This window comes from Carassius carassius, chromosome 20 (assembly GCF_963082965.1).
Source record: "Carassius carassius chromosome 20, fCarCar2.1, whole genome shotgun sequence".
Taxonomy (NCBI): domain Eukaryota; kingdom Metazoa; phylum Chordata; class Actinopteri; order Cypriniformes; family Cyprinidae; genus Carassius; species Carassius carassius.
The window spans coordinates 30,335,369-30,363,025 of record NC_081774.1 but is presented as its reverse complement, the minus strand read 5'-3'; the positions used below and the strand labels follow the sequence as shown (position 1 = coordinate 30,363,025).

The window sequence follows — 27,657 nt, the reverse complement described above, 5'->3', positions numbered from 1 at the left end:
CTACTCCACATTTGATGTCCTTTCAGTGTCTAGATGAAAATCTCTTGCCCTTTTACCAGCAAAGTAATTTAGCTGCAAAAAGCTCAGACATCAAAAGACTTGTCACGTGTGAAACGAGGACTGTTTGAGCAGAGGTGTGACTTTTGTGTAGCTCCACCTAACTTCACTTCTTAACATTCACCCAATAAGGCATTTATCCATCAACTTGTGTTGGACCTTAGATCCATACGAGAGGCCCTGCATTCAGGTGCATTGATATGCTGTTGTAAAAGTCTGCTGAACTTCAGGTCATTAGAACAAGAGTGAGTGAAGTGTAGGAACATAAAGACAGTAGAGCTGGAGAACACGGATTGCAATTAGGTCCATTGTATTCTATTTATATGGTTATTGGGAGGTACCGCTTTGACTGTGTCAAAGTTCTCACACTCGTTGAGTGTAGTCTCCCGCAGTGGAGTTGACAAGTCCTCTTCAGGCAATTACCTGCTAACTAGCTTGCTCTCACCTTGGTGACAAGCTTGTTAGGTGGGTTTCTGCTCTGTGAAAGCAGACAATTTCCTTCAGCCTGAGGGTGAGGTGCTCGGCTACTGTAGATTCGGGCTACTTTTGTGAATCAGAGTCTGGCTCTGGTGCCTCTCTGTCTGATGTTAGATGGGATCTTGGGCTGAAAACACATACTTACAGAAATTTCCAAAACTTTGTATCTTGCTAAATGTTTTTCCTAGTTTATTTCTGTTGGATATGGAAAGTGTTACATACATCACAAAAGTTAAAAAATACTGAATTTTGGAAATATTGTAAATTAAATGTTTGCTACTGTATTGTATTTGCGTGTTTATGTATATTTGGGTAGGTATACATTGCTGTAAATTATGAAGTGTAAAAGGTATAAGTATACTAGTGGAATATTCATAGTAGGGTTTTCTGTTTAGCACATCAGTGTGTTTTCGTTTGGAGATAGATCTATTCATACAACATCTGTTTGAGTCATTTTGGTGCAAAAAATCTTTTTGAAAGGATTTTGCTGTTTTGTGTTTAGAGTTTTGGGACAATGGGTCAAAGATTCAGTAAGCAATGTGTTAACAGTTGGGAAAACTGTAACGTAATTGTTGCTATTTGGTCAGTCAGTATTTAAACAGTGTAACTATTTTTGCAATGACTATGTACTTTTAAAATCTCACTCTACCTATTATAAGAAAGTGCAGTGTGTTTACTGTATACCTTATATACATTTTCTGCATGCTTTAAATTCCATTATCTTCTACTTTGTAACCTGTGCTATTGAATTACCAAAATGTTAGCATTTTTATGTGTCACAGTTTTTCTTCTTTTTTTGCACATCCATTGTTCCCCTATTCCAAATGGATTATTCCATAATATTGTGAGAAAAATAACGTAATTTCAATCCTTTCTACAGCATGGCAAGAAAACAAGAAAATAATTTTAATCCGAGTTTTGCACATTGACACAAATTTTCACACGAATTGTGGACACATAGCTAACATCACTAAATTAATCTTTTTTTTTTTGTAATATGCCATTCACATTATATACTGCGCAATATGCAGTAATCAATATGCTAGCATTTTAGCCGTATAGATATGAATCATGTCATGTTGCCATTGCCATGTGACCTACGATATCAGTTATGTTGTTTCCTGCCATTCACAACTCCTCTCTGATGGTCTCACAGGATAGTAAAGCATTAATTGGATGCACACTTTAGAATCTCAAAATGAATTCAGACATACTCATTTCACATACTGTTTTTGTCTAATACATAGTCGGGAAGTGGGCTTATTTAGACAAGGGTAGGTCTTCTGATGGATTTATAAATATAATTATATTATTATATTATAAATTGAATATAATACTCTCTTTCAGGTTTTTGAACAAGCAATTTTATGATGGCAATCACTAACACTTAAAAAAAAATGAGGGGGGAGTGCATGTCAATATTTTTTGGATGGTGGAGTTTAGATACTTAGACCTAGTTTCTGGCAGGGACATTGTGAGAGGAAGAATGAGTTATCAGGGGTCCTCTATTAGCCCCTAGTATTGGTAGGCTCTATTCACGTTGGCCTATAATCTGCTTCAGGGGCTGATCAGTGATGCAGTCCTGTCACCACAGAGAATTTTGCCCTTATTGTCCCCCAGAGAACTAAGCTGGCTCCTGAGCTCTCTCAAAAGAATCAAGTTATTATCAAGGGATTTTTTCCCCTTCTTTCTCTCACACTAAAATCAAGAAAGAATGATGCTATTGTGTCCTGTGTGTTCCCAGCTCCTAATTGTGGACAAGACTGACAACTAACCCAAGTTTTAATCTGGTCTATTTTTTGGATGGTTTGCTCTTCAGTGAGTCAGTGGGGTGCAGATTCCATATAGACTGATGCTAGAATGTCCTCTAAGCTCTTTAAAGGCCTGTACATAGTTTTAGCTATTTCAGATTCAGCTATTTTTTATTGATCTGTTTCATACTCTTTCCTTATCTTAACATGGACAGAATGGCACTTGCATCTGTCAGGTATGCTATAATGAGAACTTAAGAGCAGAGGATTACAGAACTGAGATGTATTGCATTTGCAGAGAAAACAACGAAATTCTGGTTGGTTGCAATGTTCCTAACCAGCTCAAGACAGTAGGGCAGACAATGAATGGGCAGTAAGGCAAAGGTCAGCACTGAGAGATCAGTCCAATCCAGCAAAATTCAAGGGGTGATGCAGAGACAAAGTCAAAGTCAGGCAGACTTTGGTACCACAGACCAGTCCATGGTAACATGAGGGTAGATCACAGACGAAGATCATAAGGACAATGCTCAAGTTCAGACCACAATAAACAGGCCGATGAATGGGATCAATCCAAAGAAGTAGATGGAGATACAGCATGAGAACAGACCATACCAACAGGAAATGAGACTGACAGGATAGGCAGAAGCAAAGGTGTTGTCCACAAACACTCTGGTACTGAAGTGATTTAGTGAGCAGGCAGATAAAAAGCAAGTGATCAGCTTAAAATAGAAGACAGTTGAGAGCACAGGCACTCAATGGAAAGAGGCAAACAAAGAAAAGTTGAGTAAAGACGCTCCACCTGGCACAAGATAGGGCAGAGCAGACTGCTGGCAATGGAAATCCTCAATGAGCACATGGTCCAGATCTCTCTTTTGGACAGGATTCCCTCCTAGTCCACCATATACTGCAATCCCTCAGCCCCTTTCACACTGCGATTCTGGCAAATACACGGGTAAAGTGTTCCGGCAATTGTTCCCGGGTCGCTAGATTTTGCACTTTCACACTGCCAGTGATTACCCGGGATATGTGCGTGCTTTCACACACAACCCGTAAAGATCCCGTAACGACTCGTGACATCAGGGCGTGACATGTAATGTACGAGTCGTAAACGTTAGGCATGTTATACTTTCACTGAAGCTGGTGAACGATCTCGGCGTCAGTGCGGAAAGTGAGGAACTAAGTGATCTCTGCTTCATTACAGTTTGCACATATGTACCCGGCAATGTTACTAGGTCCCCGACCCGGGTTTAATGCCGGAATCAATCCAGGGACGTGGCTGCAAGGCGACCCGGCAATGTTCCAGCAATTTGCCGGGTCCTACATGCAGTGTGAAAGGGGCTCTGGAATCAAAAAGACCTCTTATTGATCAATGGAGGTAAGCCCTCTATCATTGGGAGCAGGGGAAAAATGGTCAAAGTTGTGCTGCCCCCCATACTGATCACACCGCCTGAGTGGGAACGCAAAATGGCAGGTCCTTGGTGGAAAACCACACCCTTTGACAACAGATGTAATAGGGCACCACAATCTGATGTCAGTCAGTGTTTTTTTTCCCATGAATTCCTCTTTCCTTATCACCTTCTCTCTGGCCCTTCTTCAGCGCAGCATTGGATGAACACCTGGACCGAAGGAACAGCAGCTTTAGAACCCTAGGAAGGAAACAGGGAGTTAAAAGCCAAGACAGCACAACATGGACAACCTGGTCTATTACACCAGCAGGGAGTATTAGCCGTGTTTACATGGTCAGGCCAAAAGCGGGCATGTCAGTTCTAGGGCTTGATCATGCCTTGTCAGTGGCTGGGTTTTTTGTGATCTTGCTAATTCCAGTGATTTATTTCTTATTAGTTTTCTGATGAATATCACATTTGGTGGTGAAATGATGGGGTTGTGTGACATTGTTCCAAAGAGGCGTGTAAAGGGCTGGTTTTAGCTGCAGAGCTTCTGGCCCGATGGTGGAAAGACAGCATGATATGGAGCTCAGTGCTACAGGTCCGAGGCTATTAGCCCCGTCCGGGCTGTTGAAAGCCTTGGCTCGCACTGGCCCGACAGTGGAAAAGCAGCTACTGGCCTATTCCCAAAAAAAACAGCTGCTGACTCTGAGTCTGGCCGTTGGTCTTTGGTTTGAATACTGATGAAATACTAGCAGTAGTGCCAATCTGCAAAAAGAACCCCCTCCAAAAGTGAGAGACAAACCGGGGTTCCTCGTCAGGAACCACATTCTCTGGAATACCATGAATCCGGAAGATGTGGTCTACAACCACCCATGCCATCTCCCTGGCAAACAGGAATTTGGGAACAGGAATAAAGTGGAGCAATTTGGAGAGATGTTTCAAAATGTTGGAATAACATTATTGCTGCTGGTTGGAGGAAGAATGTTGACAAACAGTGGTTCTGCCTGTGACTTACCCCGTCGAAGGTGAAATTAATAGTCCAGGAGACCAAATCATCAAAACTCATGGGGGGTTCTTTGGCTGAGACTAAGACTACCCTCTGCCAGACCCTCCAAGAAGCACTGCATTGCAAATTAAAAGAATGCCACCTTCTCTCTAAAGGCAATTTAACCAACAAGCAGAAAATTTGAAATGTGTACTGCATTATACTGTATGTGTGCTCAACTTTCACATGTTAGTCCAGATCACTTTCACAATAGGCTGACACACATTAAATTAAATGAACACTCTCTTACAAAAAATGAGCTGTTAGTATATTTGTGTGCTATTAGTATACATTTTAAAACTAAAATGAAGAGAGTATGTTTTCAGTCTCGTTTTTTTGATCCTATAAACTTTACTTAAGTTTACTTAAAGGGACAGTTCACCGAAATATTTTAATTCTGTCATTAATTACTCACCCTTGTGTTGTTCCAAACCCATAAGACCTTCATTCCTCTTCAGAACACAAATTAAGATATTTCTGATGAAATCCGAGAGCTTTCTGAACTTGCATAGAGAGCAATGCAACTGACATGTTCAAGGCCCAAACAAAAAGGTATAAGGATATTGATAAAATAGTCCTTGTGACATCAGTAGATCATCTGTAATCTTATGAATCTACAATAATACTTTTGGTGCACAAAACATAAATAACGATTTCATTCAACAATTTCTTCTCCTCTGTGTCAGTCTTCGGCCCGAGTTAAGGAGCGTACCACAATGGCTGTAATGCTGCTAAAGCAGAAACCGGCGTTCTGTCCACCTCTCTTAGTTCATTGTCTGTATGTTCTCATGAACATGAAGAAGACTGACACAGAAAATAATAAATTGTTGAATTAAGTCATTATTTTTGGTTTCTTTGCACACAAAGAGTATTCTCATAGCTTCATAAAATTAAGGTTGATCCACTGATGTCACATGGGCCATTTTAACAATGTCCCTACTACCTTTCTGGGCCTTGAACGTGGAAGGACCCTTGCTGTCTATGGAAGATCAGAGAGCTCTTGGATTGCATCAAAATAATCATAATTTGTGTTCTGAAGATAACTGAAGGTCTTACGGGTTTAGAACGACACGAAGGTGAGTAATTAATAACAGAATTTAGATTTTTGGTAACTTGAAGTAGACTTCTTTTTGTAAGGGCTTATTTAAGATAATATTAATGCTATTAAATATGCTACAAAAGAACTATAAGCTGATGGCCATAAGATCTGATAAATTAAAAACGTTATTAGTATTTAAGAGGTCTTTTGAAGTGTATAAGTGAAAGTGGTATGCATACATTTAGTTTTTTCCCTCGCTAGTGCCCCTGGTGGTGACCATAGAGAATATATTTGAAAAAATGTAGTTACACTGTGTTGCTCATTTTCCCTTCCTGGTCTCCTCATGATAATACAGAACTTGGTCATGGCATGAATTAAAAGCTGTAATTAAAGTCATAGTTGCATATTTAATTATTATTATTATTTCTTTTTTTCCAATGCCTTCCATTTGCTAGTTAAACTTGCTTTATAAGTGTATTTACTGTAAACATATCATGTTTGTTTTTACACAAGTGACGAGAATCAAAATGATTATCTGTGTTACTCGATGACATACCATATGTGGCACATTAACATTAGGTTGAAACCCTGTAGAATTCCTGTAAAGGATGCATGAAATTACAGATTGATTTATACCCTTTTAAAACAGAGCGTTAGTATTTTTCTTTTCTTTTCTTTTCTTAAATAGCTAATTGCTTTTTTTTTTTAAAGCCATGAACCATGATTCCTTCTTTCTGTCACTAATTGGTTGCACGTTAATGAAATGTGGGGACATTCTCATTTCAGAGAACCCCTGATTGCAAGACAAGAGAGAAATAAATAAATACATTTTTGTACATTTTAAATACATGCTTATGATTGGAAAAATAATATTTATTATTATAATTCATTGCTCATATTTCGATTTAAACTAACCCCTAAACCTAAATATATAACTTTGGCATGTAACTTGATGTTTAATGTCAGATCTGGGTCCATGAAGCAAAAACACTTTTGAATCAAAAGTCAATGACCGAGGCATATTTTTATTTTATTTAATTCGGTTATAACATTAACAGCTAGAATACTAATAACAGAGAGCAGGACATACAGTGCATCCTATGTGGTCAGTGAAAAAATAAGCAACAACACAAAACAACATTTTCCTCACAAGTAATAATCTTTTGTCAGCAAATATATACTCTTGCTAATATATACATTACAGTAAAATAAATAATCATAAAAAATCCAAAACTTCCAGAAATCCTTAAACACAGAACTAGTCCATACAAAACTTTGGAATTTAAGACCATGATAAGAATACAAATTGAACTGTATGGAAGCAAACAATCAAAATTTAGATGCAGTGAGGTACACATAAAAACATGAAGTATTGTTTTTTTGTAGTTAGGGGCGAATCACTGTTAAATAAAGCATTGTTGAATGCTGAATAGGGCATGTGCTTTGAAACGATCCCTGATTGATGAGAGATTAAATCAGTGTGAGATGGGCAAGAGGAAACATGAGTTCATTTTCTTTGAGGAAATATCTGCGAAAAGAACTTCTGCCAAAGTATTTTACAAGCTGGGGTTTTATCTTTGCCTTTTCACATTTCCTTGCAATATTAGACCGACTAATAGTTCATCTCCTGTTTGTTTACTAGTTAACTGTAACATCAATAATGGTGAATGGACAATATATATTTTCTTCAGAAAACTGGTTGAATGTAATTTTTTCCATGCTACATTGTCAAAATATAGCGTGGCTTTTAATAACACAATATGCATTTTAATTTTCATACATTGCATCTTTTATAATCTATTGTTCAAAAGGACTCACAGAAGTGTTAGAATATCTCTATTTGGTAACACAAACTTTCTATCAAGAATCCGTTAGTAGAAAACTTCACATTTTAGTTCTTAACTACGCTTACACAGTGTCTTTCACAGAAAGAAGAAAACAAAGAGTCATGCACATATACATACAAACACCAAGACACATACAGTAGATTTACACAGAGAAACACAAATGCACAAGCACAATATCACGCATAAATATAACAACAAACCTGTTATTAGTTAGCAGCATTATAAATGAGAGTACATTTAGTTTCTGTACTGCTGCTAACTGGGTAGGAAAAATTTGAATAAAAAAACATTAATTTTGGTCATGAATTCACATGTAATGGCTATTAATGGCAAATGTGAAGAATACTTGAGTGTTACAATTGTGAATTAAAACTAAATAATTCATTTTGTCATAGCAGAAACAGGGTCCAAAATTAACCTTTTACCAAACAAAAATAAAAATCAATGAATGAAAAATAACAATTATAAAAAAGACTTTTCACCAACTGTCAAATTTGGGTGAGTTGAGAAAATATACCAGTCATGATGGCAATGATAATTATTTTCAGTTATCATATACTTGTACTGGAGACACTTGGCAAATGTTAATTTTGGGCCCTGCATGTACATTTATATTATTGATTTAGCAGATGCTTTTATCCAAAGTGACTTAAAAATGAACAGTGTTTCAGCTACTGAATAAAGGTACAATTACCTATATTCATTTTGAAATGTTATGGACCTCTCTGTTTGTGAAATATCAATAATACTGTCACACACAAATAAGGCAAATGAATATTTCAAGATAGAAGTGCTCACATCTATTTGTTTTTAGCTTGAATAGATTATTGATCTTTGGGGAAAACTGGGTGCTTTCACACTAGCACTTCTGGTGCACGACTGGGTTAGTTTGAAGTCAGATTTCAGCTTGTTTGGATGATGTGAACACAGTTTTCTGTGGATACTTGTGAACCAAACACAAGCCCACATGTTAAATTGACTGCAGATATGAATGCAATCATCATAAATTGATGGCATATTATAGTCAAATGATGTGCTTGTGTGTGTGCTGATCTAAAATAAAGAATATAGATCAGTGGCTCACTCACTTTCCTTATGCACTGTAAGAAGATGTTCTTTGGAACCTTTGCAATACATTCGCGCAGACGAACGCAAGTGCCGCTCCATGTTGACTCTTCGGAAAGAAGCCCAAGGGTTAAAAACACCCTTACAAAACTTAGCAAGGCTGTCCACTTCGCAGCCTTCTCCTGCGTAGCTGTTATCTAGCAAGAGGGTGAACAGCTGCTGCTTTGATTACATAAGTTTACCATGGTTTGGACCCAAAAATACAGTGTGAACACAACCGGGAAACATCAGGGAAAAGGGGAAGCAACAGAACTCTGGTTTGGACCAAGCAATTAAACCCAAGTGCAATAGCACTCTAAAAAACATGATCTAGAATAGGTCTTGATACTTGCAACAAAATCTTAAATCATTTCAAGAAAACAGTGACATAGACACAATGCATGGACATTCACTCAGATACAAGTGCATTCGTAACCTAATGTTAGTAACTTACAATAAACTCAACCTAATATGTAAGTTCAGTGTTTGGTCTTGCACACAGAGACAACGTAAAGTGTATTATATGTCATAAAAGAATTGGTTAATCAGTTGTTTGCTGGTATTCAGGAATGCACTTTGTATTAAAAAGATACAAATAGCTTCTTTAATGGTGTTAGTAGTAAGGATATCATTAATAATGCAACTATCACCACATTTCAGAGGCGCTTGTGGGTAAACCCTGGTATTCAGTTTGCGCTGCCTTTGTTGTTACAGAGTTGTCCCGTCTGAGTTTGCTGCCACGTGTCGACAAACCCTCTCCCTTTGTAAGGTTTCTTCTCTTTTCTTGGAGACACAATTGGTCAAGGTCCCAGGGCCTGAGTCTCTAGTAATCTGATCCATCACTTATCCCCTCCTGTATCAGACTGGAAACGATAAGTACCTTCCAGAGCTGAGCCACAAGCCTGTATTTGTCCTCAACAATGGGGAACAAAGCCTTTATGGGTTTTTCTTTGTGTCTGTTGAAACAGCTTTCTTTGAAGGTGTTCTAGAATTACTTCAATGTCCACTGTATCCCTTTCTTGTGATTATCTTATTAGTAAAACCACAAACAACTCAATTCAACTCAGTCCACAAGTTTTGGACAGAAGGTTCTCGCATGTTTACAACCCCAAATGTCTGGTTCAGTCTGGTTTTGTTGGTTTCTTACTTGCACGTGTGGACATCATAAACTCGCGTACACTCCTGACAACTCACGTAGCAGCACCAATGAAAAATGCAGTGGCATTTCTCCTTGCGTTTCTCAGTTCGAGTGTTGTGGCCTCGGCCGCAACAGAGCAAGTCGCAGCCATCAATACCGTGTGATGTCAGGTTACATATACGGTCACGGGTGCCGAAGGAGCCGGTTTCTGGGTTGGGTTCACAGAAGTTTGGCGAACTTTCATAGTAGACCAGGTCAGTTTCGGTAGGGGGCTTGAAGAAGGTGTACTTTGGTCGTAAGGTCTCGACCCAGCCTCGTGATTCCCGATGTTTCTCCACCACCATTTCTGATGCGCTGTCATACTTGTCCTTTATGTAGTCACCTATCACCCGAAAGTCAGGCTGCGACCACCAGCAGGTTTTCACCTCACAGCTTCCCGAAAGGCCATGACACTTACATTTCAGGTACATGTGGTCTGTGATTGACTAGTGGAAAAAGGAAAAACAGAATAGTGATCTTAGCACTGAGATTCCAGAGGATAATAAATTGCCTTTATTATACCATTTAAGATATTGCCTTTCATGCAGTGTGCAAAGTTGTAAAGCCAAAAGTGCATGATAAATAAAGTTATTGTCTCCCAAAAGAAAGAATTTGAAAGAAATCCCAGTTCTGTGATAGCATCGCATAATTGTATAACACCCACATATATTCTACATTCGAACATTTGCGAACAACTTGACTCGCCCTCAAACACTGTAACTTGTTCATGTCGAGAAGACAATGTTAAAATAAATTCACTTTATTTTCACTTCCGAATGATTAGGCTGCAAAGAATCAGTGGTTACCACAGCAGTACAACCTCAATCTTTTTTTTTGTGTTCACCATCATTTTACTGACAACTGCTTCTCTAATGTGGGAGAGTTCAACGTGGGATTCACAAAGGCTTGCTCTTGAAAGATGGCTCAGTACCCTGTTGATTCGTACCAGCTGGCTCCACTGAATCACAACCTTTAAGTATTGTAATTAACAGATGCTTATATTTTCCATAGAGCGTTCAAAATATAGCACTATGACAATGGCGTATTGATTCCGACATGTGGTGTACTTGGCAGACCAATCAGAACAGACTGGGCCATCTGACCAATCAGAGCAGAGAAGGCTCAAGGAAAGGAGGGGTTTAGAGAAACTGAGTCTTAGAACTGCTTCGAAAGAATTGTTTGAGAATTGTTGGAAAATGAAGTGATATTAAATGCATATCTTGAGAAAGGGAAAACGCTTTTTGACCTTGCATGCAAGTAAACCAAAACAATATTATGAACATTAAGAATGGCACAGGAGGGGCATTTTAAGCATTTTAAACTTTTAGTAGCATCGACTAACCTGAGCATAAACTATCTTTGAACATAAACTAATCCATCAGCAAGGAGAATAAAGTAACCTGAACTAGAGTGGAAAAGCATTTTATTATTTTCAGTGGGAAAAAATTTGCTCACCACACGTCCAGCTTCGTTGTTGTGTCGATTCATAGCTGAGCGAGCGTCTGGCCGATTCTCACGAGCATCGGCAAACTCTCGGGATACCATACTGCCAAACTCCACATCCTCACTGCAGCCGCCCCACTTCCAGCCCTCGCCTGGCGGTCCTTTCCTCCGCGTGTCACAGCCACAGATGGTGACGGAGCCCTCGGAGCAAGCCCGCGTCACAGCGAACGCTACCCCCGCTGAGGCAATTGCATGGACAAATGCTGATTCTCGAGTGGCTATGGAAGTGCACAGAGAAAACAAGCATTGTTACATATGTTATACCTCAGAATGTCTATGAATTGTTCTTTTATTTGTCCTGATATTATTGCTACATTAATAGTGCTTAATTAAACTTCTCAACACGCATGAGCATGTGTCTCATTGTGCACACGGTATGCCATGAGTCAGGGAAGACCAAACATATCTGTCCAGATGAGGCAAATACAAGACTGACAAGTGTATAATTAGAAAGACTTAATTAAGCAACTCTGAGGTGGGGAAATATGCCTGTATTACTCATTGCTAAGACTCACTGTCGATTTGTTATTACAAGACCCAACGCGTTACTTTCGGAATTAATTTGAAGAATGAACAATGCAAGTTTAGGTTGATTATAATCTCCAAGATGATCCAACATTCTGTCTGACAGGGGATTTCGTGACGATCCTTGCTGACGAGGGGCCCCATACAAACTTAAAAGTGCTTTCCAACAGACAGCTAATGAGGTTGGTAATTTTGATAAATACTCTGTGGTCTTGTGTAGTCTTGCACTTGCAGGAGAGAGGAAACGTCTATGGAGACACTGTGAATCAAGTCTTCCTTTGTTGCAGGTTTCAACTGGTTAGATAAATCAAGGCTAGAGATAATGATGTTGCAAAACTGGCCACAAGTTCATTCTTATTCCACAATGCTAATTATAATGGCAAAAAAATTTGGTGCCTCTGGATGTTTGGATTAAATCTACCATGACGCAGTGTTTCTTTGTTCTTGACTACAAAACTATTAAAACGTATTTCAGTTGATGCCTATGATTTCTCTTCGTTCAAATAACGAGTAACTTCTGCTTCCATCAGTTAAATCACATAGTAGTTGGGGGTACGAATAGTCGGGTCCGAAAGGGCCATTCAATTACAATTTAAAACCCACAGAGTGACCTGTGTTTTATGATCAGGAAGCCAATAAAATGTGGGTCAAATGCGGCTGGCTGACAATGACATGGCAGACCAGTCTGGGGAATAAAGGAGAGATGGCGTCAGGGGAAAGTGGGGGCAGATTAATATCCAGATGAAGAATGGATCAAAATTGGATAAATGGGAGATACGGAGACACTTTAGACTGGTAGGGGGTCTTTACCTGAGAAAAGAATGCAGGTGAAGCCAGATTAGACTGATTATTTGTGACAACAGTTTGCCCCTGCTGCCCACCTTCTAGCTAACTTTGCTGGACCCTCACATGGCAAGTGGTCCCTGTTACCTGCTGGGACCCTGAATCCCTCATTGTGCTGCCACTGTCACGGCGAATTACACACACAAAAGCCCCCCAATATTTTATATGAAATTTGCCCTTGCCAGTGATTAGTGGGGACCAAGTTAAGTCATAGCAACAGAGAACTATGCATTGGCCGGACCCCACTTGTCGGCAGACGGGGAAATCCCCATTGAAATGGTTTCATAAAACAATCTAAAGGGCGTGTGAATTGTGAAAGGAGCTTTCTCTCTGGCTTAATCTTATGGTCGCCCAGATATTGTGTGCTGAGTTGGGCCCAGCAGGAGGCGGGGCCAAGGTCCCACCATCAGCTCCGTTTGCCACACCCCTTTCTTTTTTTCTTGGGCAGAGTTAATGATATACTGGTGAGCAGACCTCCCCCGGCACAGTTAAACATGCATTTGATGAAAGCCACGGCGCTCTCAGTACATCCTAAATTGTAACAGTTTCTCCTCCTGAGGGCAAAGGTCATAACCTAGGTAGCCTGACCTCATGCAAAGTTGGTTTAGTTGAGGGTGTTAGCATTGAGAGTCATGGGATTCCTTTACTTCATTTTGTGATGGTGGGCAACATGGTGGATGCCCCTGAGGAATTCCAATGAAAAGGCTTTTATTCACACCCAGATGTAATTTTATTGCTTGTTAAGCGTCTGAGGAAATTGCCAGGAGAGGCTATTTTGAACAAATATCACAGAAACAGTTTAACGCTCTGATTTTAGTAACAACAGAGTCTTGAGTGACAGTGAGAACAAGCTAATTCTGGTGTCCAATTACAACTCGCATGCGACTGGCAACGTTATCTGCTGAAGGTGTGTTTTGCAAACTTTTCTAGAACTCCTGTGCTGACTCTCCTTTCATCACGGATTCCAGTGGGCCATGTTTTGACACTTTGGTTAATGTAAATTAATGAGCGCTGATGCAGACATATCCTGAGGGAGAGCTGTGAAATAGATAGAAGAGGATGAGACTGGAGAGGCGGTTTGCCTTTGCAAAACAATGCAAAACTGTAGGCATACACACAGATTTATGAGAGGTACAAAACTAGGTGGCAAAACTGATATTCCATGTCTAGGTTTGTGAAGTAACCAATGAAAGCTGTCAAACGGTCAGTGAAAGTCAGTGAAGGTGTGCTTTATATCAGGAATTTAAAAAATGATGTCTGTTTTCAGACAGGTTTCCAGAAGACTTCCAGAGGTCCCACCCTAAGTTACATCATTAGTTGAGCCAGTGTCAGGATGATCGGGATGCTTAAACAAACAAAAAGTCTTCTGATAGCCCCACAGGGATAGGAGAATGTACATTTCTGAATGCCGAGGAAGCATCATCCACATCTCTTGATCTCAGACAGCTGTGTGATTGTCGGTAACAAGCTGCTGAAGACCTACTACAGATCAGCGTTCCATTCAGCCGAGCACAAAATGGAAGAGGAAACCGGCGCACACCCGTCTGCGCCGCAGACATCAACACCAGCGCACAATAGCACTAGCTCCGCAAAAGTGACAGCGTTAGTCACAAAGGAGCGAAAGTGAGAGGTGCTCTTCTCTAAGCTCTGTGAAAAGCTTCTGAGCTTCGAAGCGGCCCTTAAACCGCCCCCCAACAAAGCACTTAATCTACCCGCATTGACCTCTCACATTATTAAGAGCTTCAGAAGCTTTAATCCAATCAAAATGATTTACTAAAGCCACCCCTGGACCCCGATGACTGACCTGGTTCAAACCCCCATCACCCCTGTCCCTGACCAATCTCCCCTTCAATTTAGACCGGAGGAGGGGGAACTGCAGGGGATATGGAGAGGCTATTAACACTACAATGGAGAAGACCCGAGCAGTCCTCCCATCATCAGTGGCCCGCTTGGGCTCAAGCCCTCTCCATCAATGTAACAATTGCTTGAGAGTTTATTAAAAGCAATTGGCGCGGCTGTCACCGCCTCCCACCGTAGCTGCGGCCTCTCGATGCGCTCTGGCTCCTCGTACCCTGACCCCTCATTTCTCCTGGACACTGTGAGAGGACTAAACTGGTCCAGCTTTGAATTGATATAATTTTTTTTTAATGAGAAGTACATAAAAGCAGCAACAGGAAGCCAAATGCTTATTAACTAATCTAGCGGACATACCAGAGAAATATCTAGTGACAGGGAGCAACAAACTGAAACAGTACAACAGCTCAGCTGTATTGAATATGGAGTAATTTCTCCAAGCTACTTTTTACAAAATGTAGTGGTTTTGGATGGCACTTTGCTTTTTTGCAGTGTGTAAAATCAAACCCAAAAACTGGCCTAAAATGCTCCTTTGTTACGTCAAAACCTGGAATACTAATTCTTCTTTTCTAATTGGGTATTTCACACACCCATACATTATTTTTAAAAACATATTTTTGTAATGAGGACCTACATAAGAATGTTTGGTCTGTGAGTATTTCCAGATTTCCAAGTATCATTGTTTAGCATTGTTATTTTCACTACAGACCTTATTTTGCTGAAGAACTGGAAAAACCCATTTTAAAAATCTCAAAGGAACCCATGGTGAAGAGTTTTGACATCACGGCTGAATAACTCTATTGAAAATGGAATTTCTTTTAACAAAGCAGTTTTTTTAAAAAATCAGTTAAAACTGGTGCACTGCAACATTTTGTGTCTTATTTTTGGATATGATCAAATTAAATATTACTATAAAACAATCCTTTAAATATTGTTATAATATTTTTTTCATAACTATAGCTATTCATCTCTGTTTTTGGTATATATGGTAACATTTAGTATAGGGATTAATTGTCACTATTAACTAACCAGTGCTTATTATTAATATACTGGCTGTTTATTATCACGTATTAGTGTTTTATTCTGCATGAGCATATTTTAGATCCCTTAATCCCACAACTAAACTTAACAACTACCTTACTAACTATTAATAAGCAGTAAGAGTTTATTGAAGCAAAAGTCAAGTTAATAGTTAATATCGAGAATTTGTTCCAAAACTAAAGTGTGAGCAAAAACATTAACCCACAAACAAGTGCCACGGACTTCAAATTTTATAAGTATCTTGTCAAGTTACAGCTGTTTAATATGAGCAATAGCAATAATGCTTAGCAAAATATACATTTCTGTAATGAAGCAATCTAGTTTAGTCTAGTTAAGCAACAGTTGATTAGGACTTTTAGCTGAAAATGTTCTGTGTTATGCACAGACTTGTGCCTTAGACAAGAATCCCAAATGATTAAAGACCAGGACTACACATTCATAACTTCACCTTAGATAAACACACACGCTGGCAATGTAATCCGTTTGAGCGCACAGTGAAGTATGTCTGTAAATGTGTGCGTGTGACACACATGCTGAGATACTTCTGAAATGCCTTTTAGGAACGTCAGCGTGTTGCTGCTGTTAGATGCATTACCTTTACTGTGTTGGGACAAACACAATGAGAAATGTGGGGATTCCCTTTGACAGAAACAAACAAAACCCGTCCCACCCACTTTACTCGCGTGCATCACTACATCTGTACAAACTGTCATAGTCCAGTGCACCTGACTAATGCCCATTGAGAGTAGGATTAGAGAGCAGCAAATAAATAATGTGCACAGAACAACAGAGTAATCTCAGCAATCAGAGCTGTGTGCAAACAGGGACTTTTGTTGTAATTGAGAAGTCATAATGTTACATAGTCACTGAATACAAAGAAGCACTGAGTGAAATATGATTTTCAAGTAGCTTTCATTATGGGGTGGATAAAGGCAGATCATATTCCTGTTCTTCCATTTTAAAAATGTAGAAACGGGCTAAATATTCAATCATTCTATAATTTAGGGTACATTTCACATCAGGAAAAACAAGCTTTCGCAATGAAACATCTATTGCTTTAAGTTGATATATTTTATCTGCTAGTTGCCAAGCTTAATCGTACCACATCATTTTGATATTACAAAGAAATGCTGAGTTTGTCAGCTATGTTATGGACAAACTGTATGGGTTTACAGGAAACTGTTAAAAATGTCATTATTTTGATTCATAATTTCAATGGCAGGCTTCTCTGGCCAACCAAATGTCATTTTCTTGATAACCTCAAATGATAATATTTATTTCCTGTAAAAAAATCATAAACTTAATCTTAACACTTTACTTAAAGCTATTATGTATAATGCATTCTAAAGGGTTATTAAAGGGTATAATGCATTATAATGATTAATAATGTGAGTTTTAATACAATATCAAATTTAAAATGCATAGTGTAACAATCTATTGCTAAGTGTTCTAATGTATTCTCTAGGCCTACCTTTATCCAGCACCGGTCCAAAGATGGCCAAGTTGTCATTAATAGTTGTGCAATTCCATCTGCGGCCTCGGAACTGATGCTGACACTCTTGGATGCCGATTTTCACCCCCTCTGCCACACTAGGCATGATTTCCAGATAGTTGCGGCAGAAGCGGAGCTGTTTGGGTACCAGGCCAGGGATTGAGCTGCACAGGATGGGCTGAGTACCCAGAGACGAGTACTGGTGTCCCACCGCCAGAGACCTGCAGAGGAAGACATGATGGAGGTGAGCAGTTTTTGGCAGTACTTCACTTCTAGATGTGCTTACCAAGGAACACTTTATTTGAACGAGCAATTCTTCTCACTATTAACAAGCGTGAATATTACTAGCATATTGAACATATTAATGCCTTATTCTGGATGACCATAAATATGATCCTGTACCTAAAATTAAGAACTACATTACCAGTCAAAAGTTTTTGAACCGTAATATTTTAAAGAAGTTTTTAAAGAAGTCTCGTCCGCTGACCAAGCCTGCATTTATTTGATCTAAAAAGCAGTAATATTGTGAAATATTTTTACTATTTAAAATAACTGCTTTCTATTTTAATATATTTTAAATGTAATTTATTATTAGTTTTCAGCATCATTACTCCAGTCTGATTGGTAATAATTAATAAAAACCATGTAGTTGCCTTTTATCTCTTTATACTTTTTTGGGGGTAATTCCACTCTAATTACGCATGCTGGAAAATCCTTTCTTACATTTGTCATGTGCTAAACTTCATTGCTACCTAAAATACGAATGTTTTCTCGATTACTGACAAACTGGTCAGTGCATCAGAATTAACAAAAATTCACAGAGGCAGTGGCGAATGAATAAGTGAATACAATACATCTCTAGTGAAAAGACTGGTTTTGTGCAGAATTCCTGCTAGTCCACATCTGTTCATGGTGGTTTGCTGCTGGTCTAGCTGATGGACCTGCTCATTAGCAATGGCAGCGATGGTTTAAGTCAAGTCTCCTTTATTTCTGTAGTGCTGTTATACAATACAAATTGTATAAACAGATCAACATGAAAATAGCATGGAGACTGTTCAGTTTCTGCTGTAAAGCAGCTCTCAAAGACAATAAATAGTGCCATTATTCAGCTCAAGTCAGTTCAGAGTTGGTCGTGTTCACGGATTCTGTGTCTCTCTCAATTTATTGAGCATGTTCGTCTGTGATATTAATGTTTAAAAAATTGTCACTAGTTTAGCTAGTTTAGAGGCCTGTAAAAGGCCAGATCTAAACCAGAACATTTGGTGCTTGTATTTTCAGCCAGGATCCAAAATAAGCTTCATTTAGCTCAAAGCACAGACCCTCCTTTACTATCTACTCCTATTTACAGCATTATCACGGGTGTATCCTTTTCAAGTTAGGTGAAAAAGGCCAAACATTGTAATTTGAACAATTACAGGATCAAAGTGTAACACGAGTGGATGGACTCCAGATCAATCCGACTCTTGGCATTGTATATGCACCACAACAGTTTGACAATTTCGCAGGAGGAACTTGTGTTTGAAGCCGTCATAGGCACTGAAGATCTTTGGCTTTGCTGGGAGGGGTTCAGATAAAGCCGTAACACAAACATGAAAGCCCCAGCTGAGACAGGAGCAGTAGACTGATCAAGGATTCACAGTGCGGGACAGGTACCTTGTCATTAAGGGCCATCGACGTCCTTGAACTGTCCAAAAGTGAAATAGGCCTGTGGCTTGCTGTAATGACACAGTGTGCACTGGTCTGGCTGAGCATCAGAGGATGCTTGACTTATGTTAGTTTGAACTCGACCATTCTTTGATGACACACGGCTCAGATGCGACTCATGTGCTGACATGCTTTTCACTTACAATTCAGAGTTTCCATTGCAATGTTGTGGAAAGTTTGTCAGTTCGTCAGTCGGTACTATAGGGGTTTTGCTACTGTTTTTCTACTTGGTTGTCATCAAATTCAAATCGAACACACAGTCTGTATCCTAACTCTATCTTAACTATGAGAAGAAAAAAAAAACTTCAAGTACTGTATCTGATATGCTAACAGCTCAAATTAAGAACAAGACACATCTCATTACAACACCTCTGAGGATTTCAAAACCCACAACATTTTAGATTAAAAACAAAAAACAACAGGAAAACTCAATAGTGAGTGTGTGAAGTGAATGTGTAAACTCTATGAATTAAAATCCCACAGTGAATTCCCCCTCAACCTTAAGCAACTGTTTTCTTATTAAAGTACTTTTTCAATTTTATTCACCATTTAGATATTTAGTATATTAAAATATACTTACAGAAATGTTGTGATAAAAGGAATAGTTATAAATCACACAAAGGATAACTATTATATGTATGGACATTTGTACATTTTATGGGACTGGCTTCCGATGTCATTGGCTTTCAGCTCTTTTTTTAGCTAAAAAATTATTCTGCTTCTTTATGTTGCAAACTGGTGCGTCTTATTTTAATGTATTAGGTTTTTATTAAGAGCACTGGTTTGTAGCGCCAAAAGCTATACTGTTTACTGCACATCTTCTTGTTATTTCCCTAAAGCGGCTAATGAACTGGAAGTCGCGCACATTCACAGACAATGGCTTACTTTCACGTTAAATAATACAGGGGATGGGATTTTTTTATATAGTTAGGACAAACTTCTGTTTTAAGCCCCACCCACCTCCAGATTTATCCCAAGAGATACCGTTACAAATAATATTGTCTTTAAAACAGATACAGATACTGGCTTTGCACATCCCTACAAATGTTAAATATAATACTTATAATTTGTTATAGGCTATTTTATTTTATTTATGTTAAACATTTTGGGTAGGGCTGCACGAATAATCATTTTTTAATTGTGATCACGACTTCTGCTTCTCTCGATTTATTAAACATAATAATTTGCGATATTTGCCTGTTGGTTATTTAGCATGAAAATGTTTCTTTTTTATTTGGCTTTTGTGTTATTTTGCATTGGTAACAAGCGCTCACATGCTGTCATGGTTGCCATATCAAGAGTTAAAGTCCTCAAGTCAGAGCCTTTTCTTTAATCATTGCATTCTCTGCCTGCGGTTTACTTAATATGCCCAACCTGGCAACCATGTGCACGTGCTTTTTCTACATTACAGAAAATGCATAGATAAATGAAAACACAAGCAAACTTGTAAGTTGGACTTTTTCACGATCTGAGATGCTCCACTCAAATTAAAGTCTAATACAGGTTATTTAATATGTACATATTCAATGAATATTTGCAGCTAAAATGAACAAGACGTGTCTCTAAAGGTGTGAGCAGTCTCAATTAGATGTGTGTTGACCTGTGTTATGAGCTGATTACTAACCACAACAAGAGGGCCCCTCGGTGACCCCTGACCTGCAGTGATTAGACCTGAAGGGCTCTCTCAATGACAAAGACTACAACCCTCCCTCATCAGCTGATGCACCACCAACCGCTTCCTATACCTGCTGCATTCCACTACACTTCCTCTCCTCCTTTGTTCTGAGTGGGAAGTTATGGATCTCTGGTTGTAAAGGAAATGAATGATGACTTAGATCAACCACGTTGGCATAAGGCATGAATTTCATTGTGCGTGATTGTAGTATATCATTTGGATTTTTTCAAAGAGCACAGAAAGTCCTCGAACTGAACTCTGCTTGAAAAATGTGAAAGAAAGAAGTACGCATACCAGTCAGTGCTGGGTAGCCAACAGCTTCCATCTCATTCTCTTTCTTTGTCAGTCTGCTCTTGTCTAAACTGACTTCAATAGGCTATGCTTTGTATAAGTTGATCCCTGGCATTATTTGACTCTGAGTCAGTCCTTTTTACATCTTTCTCTGTAAGGAGCTTAATCTGAATTTCACTTTAAAGTCTAAGGGAGCACATAACAAGAGGGAACTTGAACGAAACTGGCCCGAGAGAAGATCCAAACCTCATCTAGCAGGGTGTAGCGAAACTATGAAGATTTGTTCACCAAGTAATTCCTATTACATTTGACCTTTTCTTAGCCTTTGTCAGTCCTTCGCCTCAGGGGCCAAGTAGCCTCTCAAACCAATGGCACGGGACGTTTACGTCATCCCTGCCCGCCCCGTCTGTCTCACACTGATGCATGCTTTTCTTTTACATGCATATAAATACACAACCAACCCTCAGTGCTACCCAAAGGCAGAACTGGTCTGGGGGGGGGCGACACTTGAATTGTGCTTAAAATATCGGTCAGTTGCCATTTCTGTCTCTTTTTAGTTTTAGTTTATTTAGATCTAGTATCGCCTCTTTACGGGAGACTTTTCAGGTGCACAAATCAACCTCAGTTCAATGCCGAGCGCAAGTCAAACAAGTGCGGAAAAAGCATGGATGTCGAGGGAGCTTAAGATGAACATTGCTTAAATGTGGAGATGATTAAAACTATGCATACCACATGTCCTTTTGCTAAATATAATTCTGAGATCACAATTATGAGGCACACATTTCTCACACATTTCATTTATCTGTAATTTAATGCACAAATAAAAGCAAACACAGTGCATTTGTACTCAAAAATGGGTGCCAATTTTACCCTAGTTTGAAAAAATTTAAAAATACTAATTACACATGGGGATTAAATTTTTTCTCCTCTGAACCTGAGTTTAATTTAGCTATAAAACTGTAGCAATAGAATCTTATCCATTCAGTGTGATATATCTCAGCATGTTTTTGAAACAGACCTCACAGAGTAAATCAATTATATATAGTTGAATGTAGGCTGGCTAATCTTTGAATTATGTGGTTGTTTGCATTTCTCCTCTGTGAGGATGCAGTAATGGAGAACAAGCTGACTGAGCAAGCTGAACTTTAGTATAAGCTTACTTTCTGTTAATATGAGGGGAGGGAGGAATAAGACACAATAGTCAAATTCACTCAGTATTACTTGAACTGCTCCATTATCTCAGTTACATTACAATTAAATGCTATTCATATTCAGTTGTGTGGTAGACACTAAAACAGTCCAGTTTTTTTTTTTTAATTTGATTTCATTTTTATGCAATAGGATAAGGTTGCATTTAACCCAAAAAATCAATTTATTTTTACCATTACCATTATAATTACTTTTGTTTTCAATAATGATTCTCTAGTGATTTGACATCTTCATTACTGTAATAGAAAAATAACTGCTGATTTATTTAAATGAGAAAAACAATAAATCATTATAAGCACATGGTTTTGCATCGTAATCAGAAAGAGGTTTACAGTTTCAATTGAGCTGTAAATTAGATTCAAATTCGTAACTTTTTAATGGCATTGAGAGGTTTTATTATTCACCCAAAAACCTAAGAGAGACTGCCTTACAATTATTTCATACAGGTAAGCCTTGATTAAACCAGCTGCAAGTAATGTAGGTTTGCATTCATTAATATAGTTTAGTTAGTTTAGTTTATTAATTTATAGAGCACATTTCAAAACAACAGAAGTTGCAACCAAAGTGCTGTACAGAGGCATTAAAACAAAAAACGGTTTGTGGGTAAAGATGCCGTCAAGCGTGGACAGCCCTCAGGTATACTGCAGTCAAGACTAAAGTGATAATGAATAGGCTCTGCTGACGGCTAGAATCAGCACCTCATGCTTTGGTATTGTACTTTGCCAGAAGCTGATGAATTTGAGACGTCACTGCCGCTGAGTGAGGTGAACAGGTGTTTCAGTGACATGTCCTCATGCTCAGCTGTCTTGGGCGTGTGTCTGCCCCGTCGTCATCTGTTGTAGCTCATGATACTGAGATCACCATCATTTAGTAAGAGCAGACAACCCAGGCCCTCTGAAACCAAATAAAAGCACATTGGGCCAGAACTGCACTGAGAATGGATGAGCTGGTATTTCTTCAAACAGTTATCGGGATATAATATAATCAAATGCAACACAAGCATTTACAGGTTTGTCCTCATTTGTGTGCAACCTTGCTATTTTAGCGATATCCCAAACGAAAGGATGACCAACTGACATCAACCCTCCACAGAACAGTACCGTCTTTACATCCCCCCAAATCTCCTAAAGCCAGGTATTTCAAAGACAACAGGACAGAAATGAACATTCCCTTTGCTCTGCACTCTTGGATATATTTGCTCACTTTTCATCTGAAGTGTATCCAGTCTAGGTTTTAATGCATATTTCAGCAAGCCCAAGCAAGTGCGCCTCTGAATTACCGCTTTAATTGTAGGCCCCGGGGCCACAGAGCCGACTTTGACATCAAGAGCGAAGTGTTTGGGAGAAGGAATGTGCGGCAAGCTTTCACCTCCAGGTATTTATCTTTTAAGGTGGAGCGCAGGGGTGGAGGTGCAGTCAGGCAACACTATGTCATGAGGAGATGCAGGAAGCCATGAACCTGGTCTCTATACCTGGCCTACATCACAAGCCTCCTTCACAAAGATATAAAGCAGAACGTGTCATTAGTTTCGGTGTTCTCCAGCAGTATGTGTGTAGATACACCTGTGCTGTCCGGGTCTCCTCTACATGGACATTAGCAGGTTATCATGTCACATAACTCTCAGCTGGAGCACCCTGCACATATATGTTAGAGGAAACCGAAACTCTGTGGCTTGTTTCTTGGGAAAAATAAAGACCAATCTTTCTGCCTAAAAACTGAATCGAGGAAATTTCAATTAATTTACATATACAGTACAGACCAAAAGTTTGGAAACATTACTATTTTTTATGTTTTTGAAAGACGTTTCTTCTGCTCATCAAGCCTGCATTTATTTGATCAAAAATACAGAAAAAATATAATATTGTGATATATTATTACAATTTAAAATAATTGTTTTTAAATTTATTAAACTTTAAACTATCATTTATTTCTGTGATGCAACGCTGAATTTTTAGGATCATTATCACATGATCCTTTAGAAATCATTCTAATATGATGATTCATTAACAAAGTTGGAAACAGTTCTGCTGCTTAATATTTTTTCAGAACATGTGATACTTTTTTAGGATACTTTGATGAATAAAAAAGTAAAAAATTTTTTTTTATTTTGAATAAATGCAGTTCTTTTTAACATTTTATTGATCAAATATATGAGACAGCAGAACTGTTTCCAACACTCATAATAAATCAGAATATTAGAATGATTTCTAAATGATCATGTGACAGACTGGATGTTACATGTGACACTGAAGGCTGGAGGAATGATGCTGAAAATACAGCTTTGCATCACAGGAATCAATTATTTTTTTAAAGTATATTCAAATAGAAAACTATTATTTTAAGTCGTAATAATATTTCACAATATTACTGTTTTTTCTGTATTTTTGATCAAATTAATGCAGGCTTGATGAGCAGAAGAAACTTCTTTTAAAAACATTAAAAATAGTAATGTTTCCAAACTTTTGGTCTGTACTGTACCTCTGTCAGAAGCTGATTGTTTTAACCTTTGGCACATTTGGTGACATTTTACACAGAGTGCTTATTATGAAAATAATATACTTTAAAGGAACATATTTAATTGCGAACACAATGCATTGTTTTCAGAAACCTAATTGCATGCTATTTACAATTAAATGATAAAGTATTAAAGGTTACATTAATATTAAAAGCAATTAGTTGAATTTAAGAGAGTTTTGATCCAATTAAGTTCTTTATATGTAATTTCATGATTACTTTTACTGTCTTTGAAATTTGGTTAAAGTGCTAACAGTACTGACAAGCAGTTATGGTGAACTGAAATATACTTTAATGCCATTTCTGTTTAAACTTGTATGTCATGCATGTATTTGTAAATGTATTTGTAATTACACACTCATTATGATAAAGCTGTAATTTAGTACAAATATATTAACTTATTTTTTTGTAACGACTGCACTAGTTAAAATTATAACCAAATACTTTACATGTATGTTAGTATGTTGGTCCGCATTTAAAAGTAAGTGATGTTCTTCAGAAGATTATTTAAATTTTTTTGAAAAGTTTAAATGTCCTTTAAAAGTATGCAGTATCATCAAACTTTCAATGCATTTTATTACAAACATTCTCTTAAAATAACTTTATGCTTGCACAAAAAAAGTACAGTTAACAGACACATTGCAAATGTTCAAGGTGTTCAAGACTCACACACCTAAAGAAGATTGTTTCAGCAAGGCAAGACAATAAAGCAGAGTTTTCTCAGTGGTTGTAAAAGCTGTAATTGAGTAGGTCATTAGTCACAGTCCAGGCCGCTCTTTTTTTGTTAATTGTTGTCTGTCTGACCCTCTTGAGATTTTAAAAGCTGTGCTTTCCTTCTCATTCACAATGCCAGTTCACAGGACAGCATCCAGAAACTTCTGTTGCTTATTATGGGCAGCCAACCCTTGAGGAAAAAGATGTGTGCTTAATTGTATTGAATGTGCACTTGTTATGTTCTTCCAATCTTACAAGTATATTTAAAAACAAAACTGTATTTGCAGATAATATTAATGAAATAAAAGCCCACTCTTAAAGAAAATACACTTTCTTGACTATGTTTCGTAACACATTTAAGTACACTTTTAAAAAGTGCAATGAAAAACTAAAGTGAAAAGTTTTACTTTAACAGTCAGTTAGATGTGCTTCTCTAACCTCATCAGCCACAATTTTACTTTATCATTATTAGAAGTCTTTCAGGCCGATTAAAATACGAGTTTTCAAAAGCATACAATAATGTTGATTAAAAAACACAAAAACTAAAATGCCGAATATGCTGTAAGCCTTATTTAAATGATTTCAGACAAAGTTTAGCTCTGATTAACGAAATTGAGCAGATTTAACAAAATGAAGTGCTACATTAACAGCACGGATCTATTACAAATAACACGTAACACAAATAACATTTCATCGCATGGTTTTTATTTAAAGACAGTCCGGTTTGACGGCCAGCCTGTCGTGAAATGCATCATTGACACACATTTATTATTATTATTATTAATATTATTATTTTTTGCAATCGTTAAACTTTTAGGTAGATGGAATTATATAATTATACTAACAATTTTAATTAATAAATAAACCGTTTAATTAATTAATTGAACATGATTTACACAGGATTATAAATCTTTGTTGATAAAAATTGATCCTGCAATTTATTTGTTGAACTTCAAACTACTAACAGGTGCACGATAGTTAGACAGACAGAGAGATAGATAGTTAGACAGACAGACAGACAGACAGATAGATAGATAGATAGATAGATAGATAGATAGATAGATAGATAGATAGATAGACAGACAGACAGACAGACAGACAGACAGATAGATAGATAGATAGATAGATAGATAGATAGATAGATAGATAGATAGATTACAACTGACGTCATAGATATTTTCAATCCACCAAATTATTGTCAAATTGAAAAGCTTGTCATTTACGCGTTCTAGACTACTAAACTCATTGTTTTTCACAAGGAAAGGTTAAAAAAGTCATAAAACTTACCACCATATCGGGTAACTTGCCATGACACGCGTACGCGTGAGCCCACAAAAAAGAAACAGGAAATATCCAAGATATATCATCCTTTAAAAAGTTTGGCTTAAACAGACACGCACACGCACACACGCACATATACACACACATACACGCGCACACATACACGCGCGCGCACACACACACACTCGCCCGCGCGTGTCAATGAGAAAGCGCGAGGTGATGATGAGCGATATTTCTCTCCGATAATCCTACAGTGTTCTCGTGCGCGCGCTCATGGTAAAGTTAAGAACAGCTCTGCGCTCGGACCCAATCACAGGCTTCTGCCACGGGCGAAATTCTGCTGACAGAGTCACTTACACAGCCTGAACCGCAACGCTCGGGACACGCACTGATTTAATAGTTATTGGGACATGCGAGGCTTTGTGTGTTATATATATCAGGTTGTCTAGGGTGGGTGGGGGGACCCCTGTGGATTGGGTAGCTATAACAACCTGTCCGGATTTCACCCCCCGGTTTAAAGCCCCTCATATGCAAAAATGAAAACGTGTGAATTGCTTGCTTGGCTTGTGTTAGTTTTTCTTGCGCTTTTGCTTGCTTTGCTGTGTTCAAACGATCGAGCTGTTTTGTTATCCTATTTAAAAAATTAATAAAAATAAATTGAACCTATTTTTTGTTGGTATAAATGCTATGTTATAGCCTATACAAATAAATAAATGTCAATATACCAAACCATAATTACCTTTCAAATAAATTAGTTGCATTTCAAATAAATCGAATCCAATGAAAACTTTTAAACGCGGACAATATTGCTCTGATCTGTCCATTTTATAACAACTTTAAATGAAAGGGTAAGATCGTATTTTTTTATTTTAATTAACTAGCCCTTTTGATGATCATACTAATGATAATGTAAATACAAATAAACATAATCTATGTAGTACAAAAATAAATTATAATGCTGTTTTCTCTCAAATGGAATACGATCTTTTTATATGCAGATGTTGCAATATTTCTACAAGTTTCAGAGTAAATTGCATCAAAGCACGTGTTGCACACTGGACGTGTATTCATCGTGTGTATTCATATTCATCGATCCTCTACACACACCTGCTCAGACGAAACAAGT

General features: G+C 38.0%; 1 protein-coding gene across 1 annotated transcript; it reads right to left on the bottom strand.

The window, feature by feature from the left end:
- Positions 1-6,762: 6,762 nt before the first annotated feature.
- LOC132096846 (protein Wnt-3a) lies at positions 6,763-26,913 on the bottom strand. The gene is made up of 4 exons (XM_059502489.1): positions 26,538-26,913; positions 17,123-17,364; positions 11,341-11,606; positions 6,763-10,331 (listed from the first exon to the last, which is right to left on the bottom strand). The coding sequence occupies exons 1-4, from the start codon at positions 26,615-26,617 to the stop codon at positions 9,852-9,854; spliced, it is 1,068 nt and encodes a 355-aa protein (XP_059358472.1). The 5' UTR covers positions 26,618-26,913; the 3' UTR covers positions 6,763-9,851.
- Between the last annotated feature and the right edge of the window lie 744 nt (positions 26,914-27,657).